Source organism: Haplochromis burtoni, unplaced genomic scaffold, assembly GCF_018398535.1.
Source record: "Haplochromis burtoni strain Fernald_Lab_line unplaced genomic scaffold, NCSU_Asbu1 Contig_29, whole genome shotgun sequence".
NCBI lineage: Eukaryota > Metazoa > Chordata > Actinopteri > Cichliformes > Cichlidae > Haplochromis > Haplochromis burtoni.
In genome coordinates, this window is record NW_024582390.1 from 691158 (window position 1) to 710831 (window position 19674).

At 37.9% G+C, this 19674-nt stretch overlaps 1 protein-coding gene across 7 annotated transcripts in view; it reads left to right on the plus strand.

Annotated features, from left to right (window-relative positions):
• The window catches only part of si:ch211-39i22.1 (CD99 antigen-like protein 2), a 19991-nt gene extending 1979 nt beyond the window's left edge, over positions 1-18012 (plus strand). Inside the window, exons 2-14 of one of the 7 annotated variants that reach the window (XM_005918333.3) lie at positions 3949-4055; positions 4176-4359; positions 4845-4945; positions 5093-5219; positions 7117-7167; positions 7538-7591; positions 8113-8169; positions 9083-9118; positions 9972-10001; positions 10410-10424; positions 13080-13196; positions 14619-14678; positions 14801-18012. In XM_005918333.3, the coding sequence (XP_005918395.1) occupies positions 3949-4055; positions 4176-4359; positions 4845-4945; positions 5093-5219; positions 7117-7167; positions 7538-7591; positions 8113-8169; positions 9083-9118; positions 9972-10001; positions 10410-10424; positions 13080-13196; positions 14619-14678; positions 14801-14829 (968 nt within the window). In that variant the 3' untranslated portion in view covers positions 14830-18012. Of the gene's footprint in view, positions 1-3948; positions 4056-4175; positions 4360-4844; positions 4946-5092; positions 5220-7116; positions 7168-7537; positions 7592-8112; positions 8170-9082; positions 9119-9971; positions 10002-10406; positions 10425-13079; positions 13197-14618; positions 14679-14800 lie in introns of all 7 variants that reach the window. The other 6 variants (XM_005918332.3, XM_014332411.2, XM_005918334.3 and 3 more) reach the window with 6 other exon arrangements.
• Positions 18013-19674: the final 1662 nt, after the last annotated feature.

Sequence of the window (19674 nt, forward strand, 5' to 3'; positions counted from 1 at the left end):
TGTGTGTGTGTGTGTGTGTGTGTGTGTGTGTGTGCAGACTTGTCTGTGTTTACACCTTCAACTGCTAGCACATAAATCATTCTTTCGGTGGATAAGGGAAACCCACACCCATGCACACAAACACTCCACACATGCATTATCTCTATGGGGGCATTGTTAAGACACACGATTGGGGTAAACACAGCACTTTCTATCCCATAGAAACACAACAGAACCATACCTGTGTCACCTGGCACACATGCACAAATGAGTTCATGTGTATTTTTACAAGGCAGGGCATGCACACGCATTATTACTCATTCAGCTACACACAGGAAATCGCACAAAATCTCATGGTAGGAACCAGAAAAGCTCGAGAGTAATGTTCTTTTTTACTTCATGGTGCTGGTAACGTGTTTCAGATTCCAATTTATGTAATGCACTGTCCTGTGTGTTACATAACTAAAACTCCATTAAAAACACCTTTACTCTTCTTCAGTTTCCAAAACAAACAAAAAGAGAACGTAATAGGAATTAAAACAAATTCAGCTTTTTATTGTCAGGCTTGCTAGGGCGTAATATAAAATGCCAAGATAAGGAGTTCCATCACTGGACATATCCACATACTAGTATAATTCCCAACTGTCCATGTTATTTATCTTTCTACGATAAGATAAGATAAGATAAGATAAGATAAGTTTATTAGTCATTTCTTTACAAGGGGCTTTTCACAGTATATAGATTGCTATCTTTGATGTGGCAAATGTTTATACTAGTCCCCTTTCCTGAAAACATTGAAACTAGTTAACATGCTGTAAACTACAGAAACATCATTATTTAACACAGTATATTAATTGTTCATAAGAACCACACCTCTTTGTGGCATTCTTTGCAATCACATATATTTAAGTGGAATTTCCTTTTAATTAAAGTTCATACCTTATTTCCCAAGAACCACTTTTCCTGGTTCCTTGTCATGACAGTTCTGTCTCTCTCTTTTTTTTTAAAGCATGTTGATTTATGCCAGAGTGCCACCATGACAAAGCTGATGCCCATATCAGTTTGCTATCCTAAGTGCTATATTACAATTTCATCTTGGTTGAATTATATAGGCGAGGTACAGCATACTTCAGGATGAACTCTTACATTTTGGCATAGATCCAGAAGGCTGTTATCAATCACTCTTCTTTCTAGATACATGTCATATAAAAAAGTAGTAAAGCAAACTGCCGGTTATGTAACACGGAAAGGTGAAGATGGACTCGAAATGAGCTGTGTGGAAAGATGCTTATAAAATTTCTCTCACGGAGCTAGAAGTTGCCAGGAGTTATAGGCAGAAATATGTCTTTTCCAAGAGTCGTCCTTTTCAGGAGAGCAGCTAGAAATAATCAATTAACTGCCTGCTCATTGCCAGTATATTATTTGATATAAATGTAGTTGGCAGTTGAATGATTAAGTAATAATTCACTTATATCTAAAATGTTGAATACTTGCCATTTGTAGCTGCACAGATATTCAAAACAAGACATTTGATCATGTCACTCGGGCTGTATGAAATTATATCAGGCATTTCCCACATTTCCCACATCTGCTTTCATTCTGTTACCCAATTAAATTAGTCAGTATTTGAAAAAAATCAATCAGCAGTCTAATCAATAATAATAATAAAATTAATAGTGGCGGCATTCATTTCCAGCGACTCACAGCGACGGCATAAACCCAACAAGACAAGTTCTCTTTATTACACTTTAATTTTTGTTAATTAATGAGCTTCTAGGTGCTGTTAGAGAGATTTTTCCGCCAGTCTAATTGATAGTAAGATACGTTCCCACATGGGTGAACTGGTTTGACTTAGGAACTTCTTTCTCAGGGAATATTTTTGCAGTTTAGCACAGTTGTTTTGCGCCACACAATAGCGTGCGGCCATGTCAGAGACACAGATGACTCATCAGCCTCAAGGGAAAGTAGCGGCAATGAAAGAGAGAGAGAGTCGAGACTTGGTGAAATGGAAGGGGCGATAGGGAAGGCAAGGAGTGAGAGCGCTTGGGATGTGCAACAGTTGGCTTCACTGCTGTGCTAACACAAAACAGGGCTCCCCTTACTCAGAGAGCGAGGGTGAATGGGAACATGTGTGCACATGAACTTCACACGTGTGTGAACATGTAGCTGTTTATATAGGGGACAGGAGGGGAGGAGGGAACATTACATGAGTTTGTATGTATGCATGTAAGTGTTGCTGGACTGGGCAATGCTTATGGGAGAGGTAGTTAAACGAGGAAGTGGCAAACTAATAGATGGGAACAGAATGTTCTATCAAGAAGGAGTTTGCATAGAGGGGTAGCCTCTACACACTCATAAACACAAACACACATGCACAAGAACTGGGGGAATTATATTTTATCCTCATGTCTCATACACACTGCGTTCTCACACAAATAGAGACTCATTATTAGAGTTAATGGTTTGAGAGATTATTAATAAGATTGTGGCAGAAGGTTACTGACAGCTGTCTAAGGAACAGTTTGATGAATGTAGTGTTTTTTCTGTGCCTCATCATAGGTGTTCTGGTGAGACTCATCAACTTCAATCTTAACTGTGTTCCACCCCATTAGCCTGAAGTGGCATGCTACAGCACATCTTTGCTGAAGACAGTAATTTCCAAAGAACTGATTAAGATAGTGAAATTGATACATACCACACATATCCATGCGCACAATGTATGGAAAATGATTAATGTTTGTTAAACTGGTGCAGTGATATTCAGTGGAACAAAGAGATTTTTTTCTATGATGGTTTCAGGAGCCATGCAGTGGTGCATGAGAGTTTGCATGTCAAATATTCATGCTGCAGTGTGTGTGTGCACTTGCTTTTGTTTGTGTGTGTGATTTCTTTTTTCCTGCAATATGAATGTATGTTTGTGTGGATGAATGGATTCAGGGTGTAGCCAGTACTTGTTACCACTAAAAGATTTTCACCCCGATGGAAATACTTTAGATGTGTTGCTGCTCTCCCTCCAGGCTTTGCTGATTGTGATACAATCTCACTTGGCAAGCCCCGTGATTCTTTATTGAAAATCCACCCTGCAATGAATAGCTCTTAAAAAAGTGGTAGAGGTATTTGATTAGATTTTTTAATCAGTCCTGCCTTAATATTGGGTGTTTTGTGAAAGAAGATCTGCTCAGATAAACCAGCATCAGGGTGCTGCTGACGTCAGCAAGCAAAGAACAATCAAGCCAGAGCTCACTTTACTGCTTGAGCTTGTCACATGCGACGGGGGAATGTCACAGGCGTACACGCACACATTGCTTGTCACACACAGACTGACAAAGAGCACATCTCTGTCATTTTCTCATTAGCACAGAGTTGCAATGCCGGTGCTGAGGTTAAGACTGCATTTGATGTGGAAGCAGGTCACAAGTGATCGATGTGTATGTGAAGCAGGTTTTTTTTGTTTGTTTTTGGCTGGATCGATAGCATCAGGCACCAGTCAGGCCAGGGTGTGGTTCTAAGTTTATGTATGTGTCATCTTAAACACCACTCAGATTACTTTAATGACTTAGAGGAGCAACAGATGGAAGGCGATTAAGGCGTGCTGCTTTTTAATAATCAGCGGTTACACAAATCATGCCAAAATTTTAGTAGAAACTTTATTATCTATATTATTATATTAGAAACCAATGCGATATTCCTTGCATTGGTTTTCAAACAGAAAAGGTACAAAATAGGGAATTGTATCATCGGGAAGTTCTATGGGTTCAAAAGCATGGAAAAATATTCTTTGAGACACTGAGGTGGACTTTGAGTCGCCATGTCTGCCTTTTTTGTTTGATTAAAAAAGCTTGTTGTACAGGTTCTGCCAGCTGTGGCACCATGAATTGGCTTTTTCCCATCTGTTTCCAACTGATTGTCAGTATGTAATCCCACACTGTATTATTCTCTGACTTGCGTCTTTCACTTAACTTTGTGCAGATGATATAATCCCAACAGTAGAGCCATCTATTGAAACTCCCACATCTAAAGCAGATGTAGAGGTCATCGACCAGCATAACCTTGGGGAGGTGGTCACTGCAACTGAGGTGAGAAGTTGAGATATTTTGTTTGAACTGTTCAGTCCTGGGTCCCTGTCAGCCGTTTGAAAATCTCACCTAGTATTACATAGACCGTTGCTTATTTAAATAAAATGTTGTGCCAAACAGGAAGTATTGCAGCCTGAGCCCACTGCTGACCCTGAGGCTGAATTAATCCAAGAAGCAAATGCTGCAGATGTAAGCACAGAGCCAGTGCCTACAGATGCTCCTGCAGGGGAGGAGGGTCAATCAGCGAGTCCTACGACTGGAGAAACAGAACCAGTTATTTCTGACGCGCCTACAACTACACAAGGTGATTAATAGAATTGCATATATGCACATTTAAAGCAATAATGAAACATGGTGCTTTTGTTTCTCTTTTTTTGTTAGATAAATAAACTGCTGTCAGTTTCCTCACTTTTTAATACTTGGCATTCATACTACACTGTTGTTTTTATTCTTTCTTTTTTTTTTTTTACCTCTCTGCTGTAAAATGTTTCAGGTAGTTAATATCTCACAGCAAAGCTGCAGTTTATTAAAAATAAAAATCTTCATTCTTCATTGCAGCAAAAAGCAGGTTCAACTTTTGCACTATTACATCAAAAAAATGATGTAACTTTGAAGGAATGGCTATTATAATGTAAAATGTTTCTTACATGTCTTTCTTGTATTGTTTTTAACTGTGCAGCAAAACAAGCCCTAAAAGCCCATGCCACAGAATGTGGTAATTGGGCTATAAAAGGAAAAATCAGTGAACTAATGCTTCGCTACTTCTGTTTCACTTCTATCCATGGCCAGCTGCTGATTCTGAGGATGACACTCCAGAAGCTACGCAAACAGCAGTTAATGAGGAGGTGCAACCCACCACAAATGCGAATACAACACCTGCTCAAGACGAGGTTAATACCATTTTTTTAAAAAGTAAAACTTCTTATTCACACCTATTAAGGTTTGTATTTTACAGATCTCATTAATAGGTTGCTATGATAGTGAGTAAATGTGTCCTGTACTATGGGTTCATATGTGTTATAATATTTTTTTAATAGAGTGGACTTCATGACATCATAACAACAGTAGGTCTAGAAGCCAATGAGGAGGCACCAACTGATCCATCTGCTAATGAAGAGTCATCCACAGATGATTTCACAACCACAGATGAAACTGTCACTATAAGTAAGTAAAGATATTCAAGTACATATTTTGCACACTCTTGTACATGCATTCATGAATATGGAAAATGCACCTGAGTTTTGAAAATGAGTATGTGCTAAGACCACAGAGAAAAAGTTGTAAACAGAGCCAAGCACATGTATTCTGTAGATGAGGCCATCTCTTGAGTGTCTTTTATGATGGGATATTACACAAACTTCTTAGTAAAACGTCACCTGCTGTCCCTTGTTTCCAGTATAAGCATGTATTTTGTGTGACAGTAGAACTGCAAGTCATAACAAGTAGTATAAAGAGACCTTTATATGCCTCATATATACACAAATAATAGCATACAGACAATAAACATACCTGTATTTGCCCTTTGCAAATGCAGGTCGGTTATTATTTGGCATTATGACTCCTTCTTCTTTTGATCATATAACCTCTAAACAAGACCTAAAGACATTTTATTTTCCTTAAATTCAGTTATATGAAATGCACAGAAGCTTGCAAGTTAAGCTGATGTTCAGAAATGTTCATTTACAGCATTTTAAATAATTACAGAAACGACAGATGAGGATCTGCATGGCTTGAAAATCATTTGAGCAGAAACATTTTTTAGAGCTTTCTTAAGATGATCAGTTGAATCTTGGGGTTTTCCCATAATCTCTGAAGATACGGCAGCGCTGCCTGTCCCTGAGCAAAGACTTCAAATCAAACAGATCTGAAGAATGCCTTTCATTCTTGCAGTTTTGTTTTCTAGATTTATGGCCATAACTACATATTTTAAATTTGAGATTCGATCTCAAGTGAGAGATTCTTTGATTCTGGGACTAATAAAATTACTCCTGACAGAACTTTTGCATTGTCACTCATTAAAAAATATGTACATGCTGTAATGCTTTTTTGAGGTGTAATGTACTCTATATTTTTTTCTGCAACTCCCTGTTTTCTGAACAAAATAATCCATCTGTGCCTTTCTATCAGGAAATACAATTCCCTTAGGAAGGTTCTAAGGTGGGATTTTGGCTTGGCTGATTTTATCTTCCAAATTATGAATGTCATGAGCCTGCCAAATGACCCGAGTAAAGGTTTATGAAAATAGAAGTGTCTCCCTTAATTTATTTCTATTTATCTTATAACACCCTCTTTCTCAAATTGGAGTTTGTGCTCTTTCATGCTAAATGTTATGCTGACCTCATGTCAGTATGTCCTATTCTGAGGTTATGTTTGGCTTTACCTTTTTTTAGACAGAGACATTGTGCTTTAGCTTAGCTTGTCCCTAGAAGTGCAAGCACTGAGATGGGAAAGGAAGTTAGTAATTTGGACCAATTACCCTGGAAGAACTATTCAGACAAGAAGAAAAGATGTGGGGGTCAGAATGAGAGTAATGTAGGTTTGTTATTTAACATCCATCCTATCAATAAATTATTTTGGCATTTTAATTGCATTTGTTTTCATGATGTTATTAACAGAAAGAATAGGTCCCTAGAAAATAGGTCACTGAGGTTTCTATCAGTGATAAATTAATGCGGTGATCACACCCCACCCTGCCCTGGCCAGCCTAACAATGTACACTGAGTCCCACATGTTATTTAAGTCAATTGGGTTTTCCCCAATAAATATATAGTAGGGTAAGGTTTTGTTCGTGACAGACAATATCCCTTAATCTAAGTCAACATTGGTTCACAAGATCACAGTTACACCCTTGGAGCTGGCTGTGTTTCAGTATTTCAGTACTGAGAACACCTCTGCAGGGCATTCACGAGGGTCATGAGGGACTGAGAACAGAGTGTTACAGTGTGTTACATGTGTTTCAATATGTTTTGGCATTATCTAGATAAAATTCCTGTACAGTGATTGATTTTGTGTTTCTGTTTATGTATGTATGTATTTATTTATTTGTTTGTTTATTTACCAGATCCAGGGTTTAACATTGAGAAGACGTCAATTGCAGAGCAGGAAACACATGGTCAGTAATTGCTCATAATAATTGCTGTTGAATTTATTGTTGTTATTGATAAAAAAAAACAAATGGAGATGCACAGAAGTACCTGTCCAATACAGCACGAACAGATACTGATGGAGATTTAGCCTAAACTGTAGTTTTGACTGAAAATTTCAAATCAGTACAATCTATGCGATGCAAAGAGAGTAGCATTGTTTACCACAGTGACTGTAGATTTTAAGGATCAGCTGTTATGGCCCCATCGACATGGAGGGCTACATGCTTTTTATTTCAGTGTTTTCACAAACACATTGGCAAGATTGATTGACTGACAAACAGGCTTATTGATTCATTCATTCATTCATTCATTTATTCATTGTTTTACTGTATACAGGGTTCAACCATGAAAGTCCCGTGAAGAGCAGGATGGGACCACAGCAGAATTCAGGTAATAATAATAATAATAATAATAATAATGGATTAGATTTATATAGCACTTTTCAAGGCACCCAAAGCGCTTTACAATGCTACTATTCATTCACTCTCGCATTCACATACTGGTGGAGGCAAGCTACGGTTGTAGCCACAGCTGCCCTGGGGCAGACTGACAGAAGCGAGGCTGCCATATTGCGCCATCTGCCCCTTTGCCCAACACCCGGGGATCGAACCGGCGACCTTCCGGTTACAGATGCGCTTCCCATCTGTAACTGGAAGTTGGGAAGTTATTGCTCATAATAATTTCAATTCAGTTTAGTGTCACAACCAATAACCATCTCTTAGGGATCAACTGTCATGGCCCCATCGACATGGAGGGCTACATGCTTTTTGCTTCAATGTTTTTAAAAACACATTGGCAAGATTGATTGACTAACAGGCTTATTGATTGTCTAATTTATTGATTGATTGATTGATTGATTGATTAATTAATTCATTTATTCATCCATTTATTGACTATTTTACTATATACAGGGTTAAACCAGGAAAGTCCCGTGGAGAAGAGGGTGGTAACACACCAGGAGTTAGGTGGTTAGTAATTGCTCATAACAATTAAAATTCAGTTTATTCTTGTAACCAATAACCGAAAATGTCCAGAATAAATAAAGATATGAAACAACACAACCAGTGCAATGAGATTAGCCCTGTTTACGACAGCGACTAGATCTTAGGGATCAACTATGAATAGTTGTATTTGTATATCCAGTTGAGGCTTTTGCCTTAGCTGCCATCATCTAATTATCTATTATTTTTAAGTGGTGAAATTAGAGTCTTAAAGCCATTCAGATGTAAAATATTACAGGGGAAATTAGTGACAAGACTGTTGTCATCTTCATAAAGGTTTAAAAAAAATAACAAAGTTATTCCTCTACCAAACATTTTTTAGCACTTGATCACTTGAAAACTGCATCACAGACTGGGGTTTGAGATGGTCCTCTGGTAGCTCTAGAGCCTGGTACAACAGGGCTAATGCACCACATTCACAGTAGGTCTTGAGCAAGGGTTAAATTGGGATTTGAAACTTCTTAGAGTACTTATTATTTGTGAATAGTGGTCAATATTTTAGTGGGTGTTTAGCCTACTGTATAGTACATCTACCACTGAATGTATTCATATTAACACTAATGCATTTCAGTGCAAAATTAGTTCATACTGTTAGCGCCTGTACAACATAACCAGCAAGAAGTGTATAAACTATGCATGATATTGTTTAAGTCAAACCAAATGCTAATCGTTACTGTGTAGTTAAATGTGACTGAGCTCAAGACGCTGGCAGCTCCCATTTAAATCCAATGAAAGGGGGACAGAAACACCATGTTATAGTGTGTTAGATTTGTGATATGTATTCATAAACATCTGATAAGAAATTCCCATTCTGAGAATAATTTTGCATTTTCTTATTGATCCACGGTATTTGTTAATTTTATTTCATTTATTTTTTTAGCACCTCTGTCAAACGACGAAAATAAAAGCCAAGATGGTTGGTATTCATTCATAACTATTATGGTTGAATTTATTGTTGTATCCAAACTAAAAATGTCCTGTGTATGTACAAAGTTAGCATTGCAATCAGGGGCTAGTAAGGTGTAGTTTGGTTTTCATAAAACATTCTTCTCATTCCTCTTGTCTCTCTATTGGAAGAAGGCTGTCGGTTCAGTGCCTTGCTCCCATGACAAGGTGCTGAACTGACTTGTTTTACAAAAGCTTAATCACTAACCTTGCGGCAATATGACAGAAATGTGGGAACAGCAGATTTTCCTGAAGCAGCTTCTCAGTTCCCTCCTGAAATGTGAAAACTCAAAAGTAGTATAATCATTTATATACTTGCGAAGGGTGAAAGACTCCTCTTTAGTACTCTGTTATTAGCAGCTTCTTCAAGTCGAAGCAAGTAAAGGGCAAGGATGATGTCACAGACATATACAGACAGGCAGTGCAGAAGGAGATAACAGGGTTGTTTGAGTGTGGATAAAATCAAAGATCAGGTTGTGAAAGAGCTGGAGAAAGTGTTTGTCTCTCTCTCGCTCTCTCTCTGTGAGATATTTTATCGCTCTGATGCTATAAAAGTATCTTTGCCATCTTTGTAACTGTACATAAGGGATGTTTCATACAATCTTGTGTATGCATGAGCGTGTGTGTGTGTTTGTACAGTCTAGTTAGGACAGAAACTTTAGAACTCTTAATGCCCCTGAGGTTACAAGTCACTGTAAAGAGAATAATCTCACCTTTCTTCCTTTTTTCCACTTTGTCATTTCAGCAACAATACTTTACATGCATCATTAGAGCATTTAAATAATACCTTCTCTCTCCTTTCTTGTCCTTCTGTCTCTCTTTAGTGCCTCCTTTGGGTGCCTCAGAGAGCGGTGGTAAGGATTTAATTTTTTCTGTTTGTCTTTGTGATCAAAAATACGCATGATAGCAAAATATTACAGTGCAAATCCTAGTCAAATACCGTACATAGGATCGTAGCCGCAGCAGCAGAAATAGGCCCAATGTGGTTCTGAAACAGACAGGATATTACTGGCATGCCTTTGTCAATGCAAACAGGATACAAGAGTCACAGAGAAATGCCTCTCTCTCGTGTTTGAAGCAGGTCTTTAGGGGTGTGTCACATCGAATTTTATTGGAAATAACTTGAATTTCAGTATGTGAAACAGTAGAATTAAATGTTCATATCAGAGCAGATGAAAGGATATAAAAAGTGTACCATGAACAACTGAATGTGATGTTGTTGTGTTGCTAACTTTTTGTGTGTTCTCTCTTCTTTACAGCAGATCAACAGCCCCAAAGTGAGTTCTCTCCTCTGTTTTCCTATTTTAAAGTAACAATCCACGTGTGCCACAAACCTACATGTAACTTAGTTGGCTAAGACTCTCAACCTTTCACTATAATCTCTTTCCATATTCACTGATCAAAAATCTGTTCCCAACCTGCACACATATACATGAGCATTACTCATTTGTAGCATTGCTAAATATTCACTGACTTCTGGGGCTCACAGCGTCCTGAGCACCACTTCTGAAGTCTTTGTGCACAAGACACAGACTTCAGAAGTGAATCGCTGCTGGGCCAACTATGACTTCACTGTGATGATTATTACCAGAATGTTTTGGTAGCAAATGATTCAAGCCCCACAGCAACACCCTAATTACAACCCCATTATTGATCGGGTCATCTCAGTCACTTTTAATTATAGTCTGTTTACATTGTCTTTCTAACACTACAGTTAAATTTTGGAGTTTTGCCTCTATGCACTGCTCAGTGGATTTTAAATTAAAGAGTCAGACTTTTAATTTTGAATTAGAAACATTTTTATACATAGGTCCCATTTTTAGAGGCTCACAAAGACTGTTTTTATTACTTGGGCGATAATCCTTTGAAGTTAGTGACTGCCTAAAGCCCCGAATCCATGGACATCACCAAATGTCACATTACTTGAGATGCTGTGCTTGGTCTTTACTGAAGCCACTCTCAGTTGCTGCTTATTTGTGGGTATTTCTGCATTTAGTTCTGTCTTCAGTAACTGAAAATCATGCTCTACTGGGTTGATATCAGGTGACTGACTTGGCCCTATCGAATTTCTTGCCTTGAGAAACTCTTGGGTAGCTTTGCAGTATGCTTTGTGTTTTTATCTATTTGCACTGTGACGGGCTATCTCATCAGTCACATCATCAGTAAATACCAGTGGATCCGTTCCCCTTGGTAGCCATACATGCCTTTGGTTCATGAGCTGTTTCTCTTTTACTCCATGCTTTCATAGTACTAGTTCAGCTTTATTTAATCTGTTCCATGTTTGTCAGAACTCTGCAGGCAGTTTTAGATGTTTTCCAGCAAAGCTAATCTGGCATTCTTGTTCTTGAGAATAACCAGGGCTTCACACCTTGTTGTAAATGCTGAGTTCGTGAAGGCATTTCTTGATTGTAGACCTTGAGAAAGGCGCACCTACTTCCTTGAGAGTGTTCTTGACTTGGCTAGATGTTGTAAAGTGTTTTCATTAACCAAGTATAGTGGCTTCGATTGACTGTAACAGGTTGTAATTCCGAAACAGTTAATGCTTTGAAGTCAGCATTTCAATCGCATATTGATTGTTCAATTTAGAATCCATTGTAGTGGTAAAGGGAGGTAAAACTTTAATTATTATGTGTAGTCAAGTAGCTTTGGTAGGTTTGATGGTTAAACCTTCCTTTCAAGTTTAAAAAACATCTAAGAATAATTTTATAAAAGAAGCAAAAGCTGTAGAATCTACCAAATGGATTCAAGGTTTAACTCACAAGTGACCAAATGTTTAATTACAGGAGCGACTCTATTGAAGATATGGAAAACATATTTCGATGATAGTCAGTGTCATTTAGTATTATATCATGTCAATGCCTCTGGTCAAGAAACAGTTGTGTCCCAGCTGTATGTGATGCGTTTATGCGCATTCATGCTCATACACGTCAGTTTCCACCCACCTTTACTTCCTTTTTCTGACTCACTATACTCTCCGGTTTCATTCCACTTAATTTAACTGACTAATTCCCACTTTTTATTCGTCTCACTTTTCTGACTCATGCCACTCCCTTGCTTTTCTCGCCGTGAGCTCTGGATCTCCTGTCCTCTTTTATTCTTTTTTTTTTTTCGAACTTGTCTTTTATGCCTCAACATCAATTTCACCCCTGTAGCGCTGAAAGTCTCGCTGTCGACTCAGGCCACAACAAAACAATAAAAGCCTCGCCTTTAAGTTGGAAACACAACAGCATGAAATCATGTGCCAGATATATGTAGTGTTAGTGTAGCCACATATTACAATGAGTTTGATGGGGTTACTTAAACCTTTTTGTTTGTTAAAAACATTATTTAGATGCACAATTAATTACATTTACTCACAATTTAGCCAATTTAGTGATGTATGTGCCAGTACCTATACTTGGCTGTGTGCTGTCACACAGCATGAAAACTATTCATTTTGGTGTTGTCATAGTAACTGGGTTACAGGTGCAGACAGATTTCTGTGAATGCTCACTGTGAATGCTGTGGGAAGTTTAAATGACAGACGAATGAAAAGGAATCAGAAAATTCTGGAACGAGATGATGCAGCCTCGCTCTCTCGCTTACACACACACACACACACACACACACACTGTTGCTTGCTCTTCATCTCTCCTTCCCTTCCCCCTGTCTGTCTCACACGTACACACATAATTCACACATTATGTCATGTCAGTGAGCTTCTTTGCTAAATTGATATTCATTCTTTCAACTGCAAAATGGCACCCAGTGCTGACACTCAGTGTTACAGTTACAGTTGTTATAGATGGATTTTCACAGATCACATTAATGCTCAGACCAATAGGTTTACAGTTCCAGTGGCATGTTCATAGGATACTGCTGAACTTGACTGCACATTCTCTGCTGTTATGACTTATCTTTATTTATCCCTTTGTTTGTTTGTTGTGCTACAGAGGCCAGCTCAAGCTCTTTAGCAGCAATCCTTAGTGCGATTGTTGTGTCTGCAGTGGGAGCAATCGCTGGATACTTCACCTATCAACAGAAGAAGCTGTGCTTCAAAAATAGACAGGGTAATTATCTGATCCTTTTGTTGCTGCTGGAAAACTAATTAATAATAATAAATCAAAGGGAAAACTCAATTTATACAGTAGCTACCTTAACTGCTGTACGCAAGGTTTGGTATTTGACCAGACAAGAAATTCTTCTTGACCCTCATCAACAATGAATGAAGTGTATGCCAAAATTGTGTTTGTTGTTCAGTTTGGTGCCCACATTAGCAACAGAAGAACTGCTTATGTCCAAGCTCTTTGAAATGAATGCCAACCCCCATCAGAGCTTCAGATCTGTTAAGCTTTAATGACGCTACAAAAGAAAATTATTCATCTTTTATCTGAATCTCCGCTTTAAATCAAGTTTCATCCTAACTGTGTCCAGTGGGCAAGGTGTGTGTTTGTTACTTGTAGTTCTAAAAGCACGGGTTTTCAAGTTTATCAGTTCTTTTAAATTCAGCTTTTGGCTCCCTTTCATGAACTGTTGTCAGTGACATACGACTCACACCATCCTCGCATCCTGCATCCTATTACTGCCAGTTCAGCAAAGTTTTCATTTGCAATCAACATGAGTAATAGGGCATCCACTTATAGCAGTGCAGGCCAGTAGTCAGATTCAAAGTAACTCTTATAATTTGAGCATTTAGAGTAATAGACAATATGTGTTTTTAATTTGATTAAACATATTTAGACATGCAGTTTTCCTCTGTAAAGAGCAGAGGTGGTAATTGCAGCTGCTTCATTAACAATAATTTAAAAGACTTCACGAATAGGTATAAGTTTTCCTCTGTGACACAAAAAATAAGAAACTAATTTTCATGGTTTGGATAATATGCAATTACCCCAAGAAATCAAGATCCTTAGAAATTCATACTTCTGTACAGCTGGTGAAGCAGTTTCACACTGAAGGAAGATGAACGCTTTTCCTCATATTTGAGAGAAGGGACGAAATAACTTGATGCTAATTAGTAGAAACATTATTAAGCTAAATCATAGACTGTATACAAAGGATGGGCATATCCACCATGATGTCACAGATTCACAGATTGCGAATCTTAATTTTGAAACCTCAACTTTAATAGTATAGCTGTATAGGAGTTCTGCATTTTGATCTTGATTAACTTGGGTCCAGTTCAGTTGTTTGAGTCAGCGAAAGTGAAGCCTAGCAGACAGGCGGTAATACAGTAGTGCTCACAAAGCTGTCCTTTTTCATGCAAACTATAAGCCTTGTGGGGATCTATGAGCATATATTCACTTTTAATTGTAGCCTTAAGGAATTGCAATTTTTTTGGGCAATTGCACGTTGGCTTCATTTTTTCTGCTCTGGAGGTTGTTGCTTAAATACTTGCGAAATTCAACTTGGCAGTACAACCTTGCAATTGAGCAATGAGTTCCCACGTTTGTTTTATTCGCTTTTCTCTGACTGTCAATCTTTGTGACTAGAAGCAGACCCTGAGGCTCCACACAAAGCTGATGCAGCAGAGGCTCGGTCAGATCCCCAGGGTATGACAAACACACACACAACGAAAACGCAAAGAACACATTTTTGATATAAATATTCACATGTAATACTTTAAACGTGTTAACCGTTAATCTATTTTTTTTCCTTCTTTCTTTATTTACAGTTCTTAGCAACCTTCTGAACTCCTCCTAGACCTGAAACGATCACCTTACCGCCCGGGCCAACTACAGTCTAGCAAAGTGGCAATCTCACTGTTCGGCTCTGTCCTCTGTAGAGCTAAATTACTGTGAGGCCCCAGAGTAGGGCTGCGTGTTTCAGTCTGAATTTCTATGTCTGTATGTTGCTCTACACGAGCTTGCGTGGATGTGTCTCAGTGTGCGTGTGAATAATATCCGTTCATTCTTGTGTGTGCATAAATGTGGAAAGAAGGAGCTAGAAAAAGATCATGTGATCTTTAGGGCTTTCATTATTGTTAAAAAAAATGTATTAAAATAATTGGTCAAACACTCTACTTCAAACCAAATTATTATAATTTTTTTCAGAGTGGCCATTAAAGAGATTTAATCTCAATTTACGTATAACCATAAAATGGATTAATTATATACCTACCTTTTAATTTTATTTATATGGCTACTATTAATTCAATGTAAATACAAAACAGTAACTGAAATCGATGTTGTAGGTGTTTAACTTGTAATTGTTTCTTTGGAATTTTATACAATTTTGCCATTGTTGAACTGCCCGTATGATTTTAAATCATTTAGATAAGACATTTCTTTTTCAATTATCTATAGTACAGATGCAGGTTAACTGGATAACAGGGGGACACAGTAGCAAGCATTTTGTGGAGTCTGGTTAGGAGCTGTGGTAAAGGATTTAAAGACGAGTATTCTTGGGATGCGTGGTCAAATGTGTTTAGATGACCACCGATGTCACTGAATGTGTGTGCTTGTTTTCTGATAGGTGAAGGGGCTTGATTTAAAATCCTGTTAAGTGACCGTTTCTCCTCGGTCGGTTGAATACATTAAAAGATGACACAAATCAAATACAGCCTAAGATTCAAGTCATATTAATTTAGGAAATACCAAAAACAAGCCAACAAAAATATATTGTGTAAACTTACTAAAGTACGATGAAGTAAAGTCTAATCCAGTGTTGTTTCTGTAAATGGATGAATGGTCACCTGACATGGACAAATTCAATGGAGGTCATGTAGTAATGTATTAGACTTTGTTCTGATGTAGTATGTGTGTAGTTGTGAAGCAGTCTTTTTTTTTTCTCTATAGTGCCTTTCACTGACACAGCCTGGCTTGAGCAATCTACAGACACACAGAGAAGATATACAGGGTGACAAATTAAAGGAAAAGCCTAAATGGATGGTTTATGCTGCAGGGAGATTTTTTTTGTTGCTGTTTCAAATTTCAAATTTCTGAGCTATTCTAAATTTAAAACATTTCACTTTGATGGCTGAAGTCTCTTACAAGATGAAAATACACCCATCCAAATTGCCTGTTTAATTGCTTGGTAAGAATGAAAATAATGGGATCCATAAACTATGGACTTATCAGTCCGAGATCTCCCCCCAGGTCTCCAACAACGTTATCAAAATACATAATGAGGGAATATTTTTTCAGAAGAATATTGTTTTATTCCTCCAATAGTTCCAGAGACACACCAAACTGATGTCAGTTTGGTGTGATGAACTGGCTTAACACTTTAAACACCCTTAATGCTGGGTCAACCTTTAACTTTTTACCCATCTGTTACTGAGAAGACAAGCAAACCAGTAGGAGGCTATAACAATGAAAGAGTGTTCTGTATTCATTCTTAATCTGTCCTTTACGCAATTACATTTTTAAAAATTAAACTGCTCATGCATGTAAAATAATAACAACACAAACATAACAGCTGCTGTATGTGTGTCCACAGTCGGGCCGTTTGCAGTCTTAGTTATTTTAGCTAATCTTGCAATCTAAACTCTTTCAACCACCTCCGCTGGTGGCAGATGTAAAACTCTTCTCATTGTGTGTCTCTTTATTTGAGCAAGCCAGCTGCTGTAACAGTGTATTTTTATTGTTCATGTATCCACATTACAAACGCCATTCACTTGTGATTTTTTTATAGGAATCCTTTACATTTAGCAGCCGTGCCTCGGAGCCGACAGATTGTCTTTAGTCAACTTGTTTGCTGTGCTATTTTGTTAATATTATTGTAAAATGCGAAGAATGCAGCGCTACTGCTTTTTTCCAAATGTAGCACACACACAAAAAAATCGTAACTTCTGAATGTCTTTTTTGTTGCCTTGAAGTTTTGTACTTGCCCTGCTCCCTTTAAACTTTGATATATAGCTATAGAGGCTGCATAGTGCTGCAGGTCATGTAATGTGTGTTACTTGTAAAGCACCATATAGCTGCAATACAGGACAGAGACTGTTGCTAACAGCCTAGCCTCAAGCTGAGAAATGTTAATAATCTGTGATCAATTCCACTCTACAAACTGTGGGTCAGACGCAGTGTCAGCGATCTGCCTTCTTAACCTGTAATCTGTGACAGACAAAAGCTGTTTTCTCTTGTAACACTGAACTACGTAGATAGTGTATCAGGAGTGACAATGCACAAAAAATACCCACTCAATAATAATAATACAAATAGGACTAGCCACCGATGCCTTCAAAATACAAATTTTTTCTTTAAACGCAGTACTGCCCTGCAGTGAACAAAAGCACTGAAATGTCCTGCGATGCTCTTTTAGATAACTTCCTGTAATGGAGACTCGTACAATAATCCAGAAAAATTCGATATGCGTTGCTTGCACTGAGGACATCATGGTCAACAATACATTTTGCCGAAACACTCTCGGTCAATAATTCAGTCTTATTTATATTATATCAATTCACAACTACAGTCACCTCATGGTGCTTGATCCCAGCAATACAACGTATCAGAACAAAGCATTCAAACCAGAATGTAAACCTTGAGTGTTGTAAACTCATTGGGTCCTGAAGTGCACTTGCCACATAACACTAGGGCATCAATCATGGCACTGACCAGTCCTGCCTTATTCCTTATATGCTCTTGAATATTCCTGATAGGAAAACAAACAATAATGTCATCATAAAAAAACGACACAGCGACACAAGCAGAGATTTTTTTTGTAATCTCAATGGGAGAAGCACGTTCCTATCCTGTATACATCTTGATTTACTACACATATATAGACAATTCATTTGTTCTTCTTCTGACTTCCTGTTTATTTAAATATTCTGTGTGGTTTTTGTGTAGGAACTGTCCTTTTTATTTTTGTCATCTGGCACTTGTGTTCTTCTGGAGTTGTGTAAATAATGTTTGAGGAATCAATTAAACAGTTTTTGTGGGATTTCTTTTTCTTTCATTTTTAGCCACTGTTGATAGACCAGTTCATCACTTTGGTATACATCAAAAACTCTTCAGTGATGTAATGGATTATTGTAGAACGGACATTCAAGGTCACCAGAAGATTAATTGAATTAGCACCATCTAAAGTTATTGTAGTTTGACAATTACTTTGGTTTATGCCAAAATACATTAGTATTTAGATTTCCCATTAGTCAAAGCAGTGTTTGTTTTTATTGCTAATTCTAAAATGTATGTTTTGTTTGTTAATGTGCTCAAATCTAATGGCAAACATGTAGACTGGCCACTTCATCTGGTACACGTGCTAACACAAATTTCTAATCAGCCAATCACATGCTGGAAACTTAATTTATTTAGGAATATAGACATGGTCAACATGACATGCTAAAATTCAGAGTGTCAGAATGTAAAAGAAAGGTGATTTAAGATACCCTTTTGGTGCCAGACAGTCTTGTCTGAGCATTTCAGAAACTCAGAAACACCACAACCATCTCTAGGGTTTACAGAGAATGGTCCAAAAAAAGAGAAAAGTTCCAATCAGCAGCAGTTCTCTGAGTGAAGATGCATTATTGATGTCAGAGATCATAGGAGAATTGCCAGATTGCTTTGAGGTAATAGGAAGGCAACAGTAACTCAGATAACCACTTGTTACAACCAAGCCACACAGAAGAGCATCTCCAAAAGTGCAATTTATCTGCAATTTAACAGCAGAAAAACACACTAGGCGTTGCTGCTGTCAGCTAACAACAGTAAAGTGAAGCTAGGATTCATGTAAGCTCACCAAAACTGGACAATGAAAACTGAAACTGAAAACATGGATCTATCCTGTCTTCTAACAACTGTTCAGGCCAAATGGTGGTGTTATAACGAATATAATATTTCCTTGGCACAGTTTCAGCCCTTAATACCTACTGAGAATCACTGAAATCCCACAGCCTGCCGCAGTATTGTTGCTGACCATGTCCATCCCTTTATAACTAGTGTATACATCTTCTGATGGCTGCTTCCTGCAGGGTAACAAATCATTTCACAAAGTTCAGATCATCAGAAACTAGTTTCTTGAACATGACAATAAGTTCAATGTACTCAAATGGCCTCCACAGTCACCAGATCGCAATCCAATACAGCACCTTTGGCATGTGGTGGAACGGCAGATTGTTGTCATGGATGTGCACCTAACAAATCTGCAGCAACGGCATGATTTTATCATATCAGTACGGACAAAAATCTCTGAGGAATGTTTCCAGCATTTTGTTGAATTGATACCACAAAGAATTAAGGCAGCTATGAAGGCAAAAGGGGGTCCAACTAGTAGTAAGGTGTACCTAATGAAGTGGGCAGGGAGTGCAATTCTGTATGGTAAACACCAATGCCCTATGGGTCTTATGAGCATGTGGTTGTGACCAATGAGTAAGCTTCAATTACTGTTATTTTACCATACATACGATCTAAATACAGTAAAAGTTATTCTATTTTGTGTTTGTGGCTTTTTGTGTATGTGATCTGTCGAAAAGTTAATAAAGTTCAGTGAGAAAAAAAATCTAAGATATGTCAGGTATTTATAGAAGGACAGCCACACAATAATAATTCTCCCGTTGCAACTGATTTATTGTGACAGGTCTATAAAGACACACCTGATCAGTTT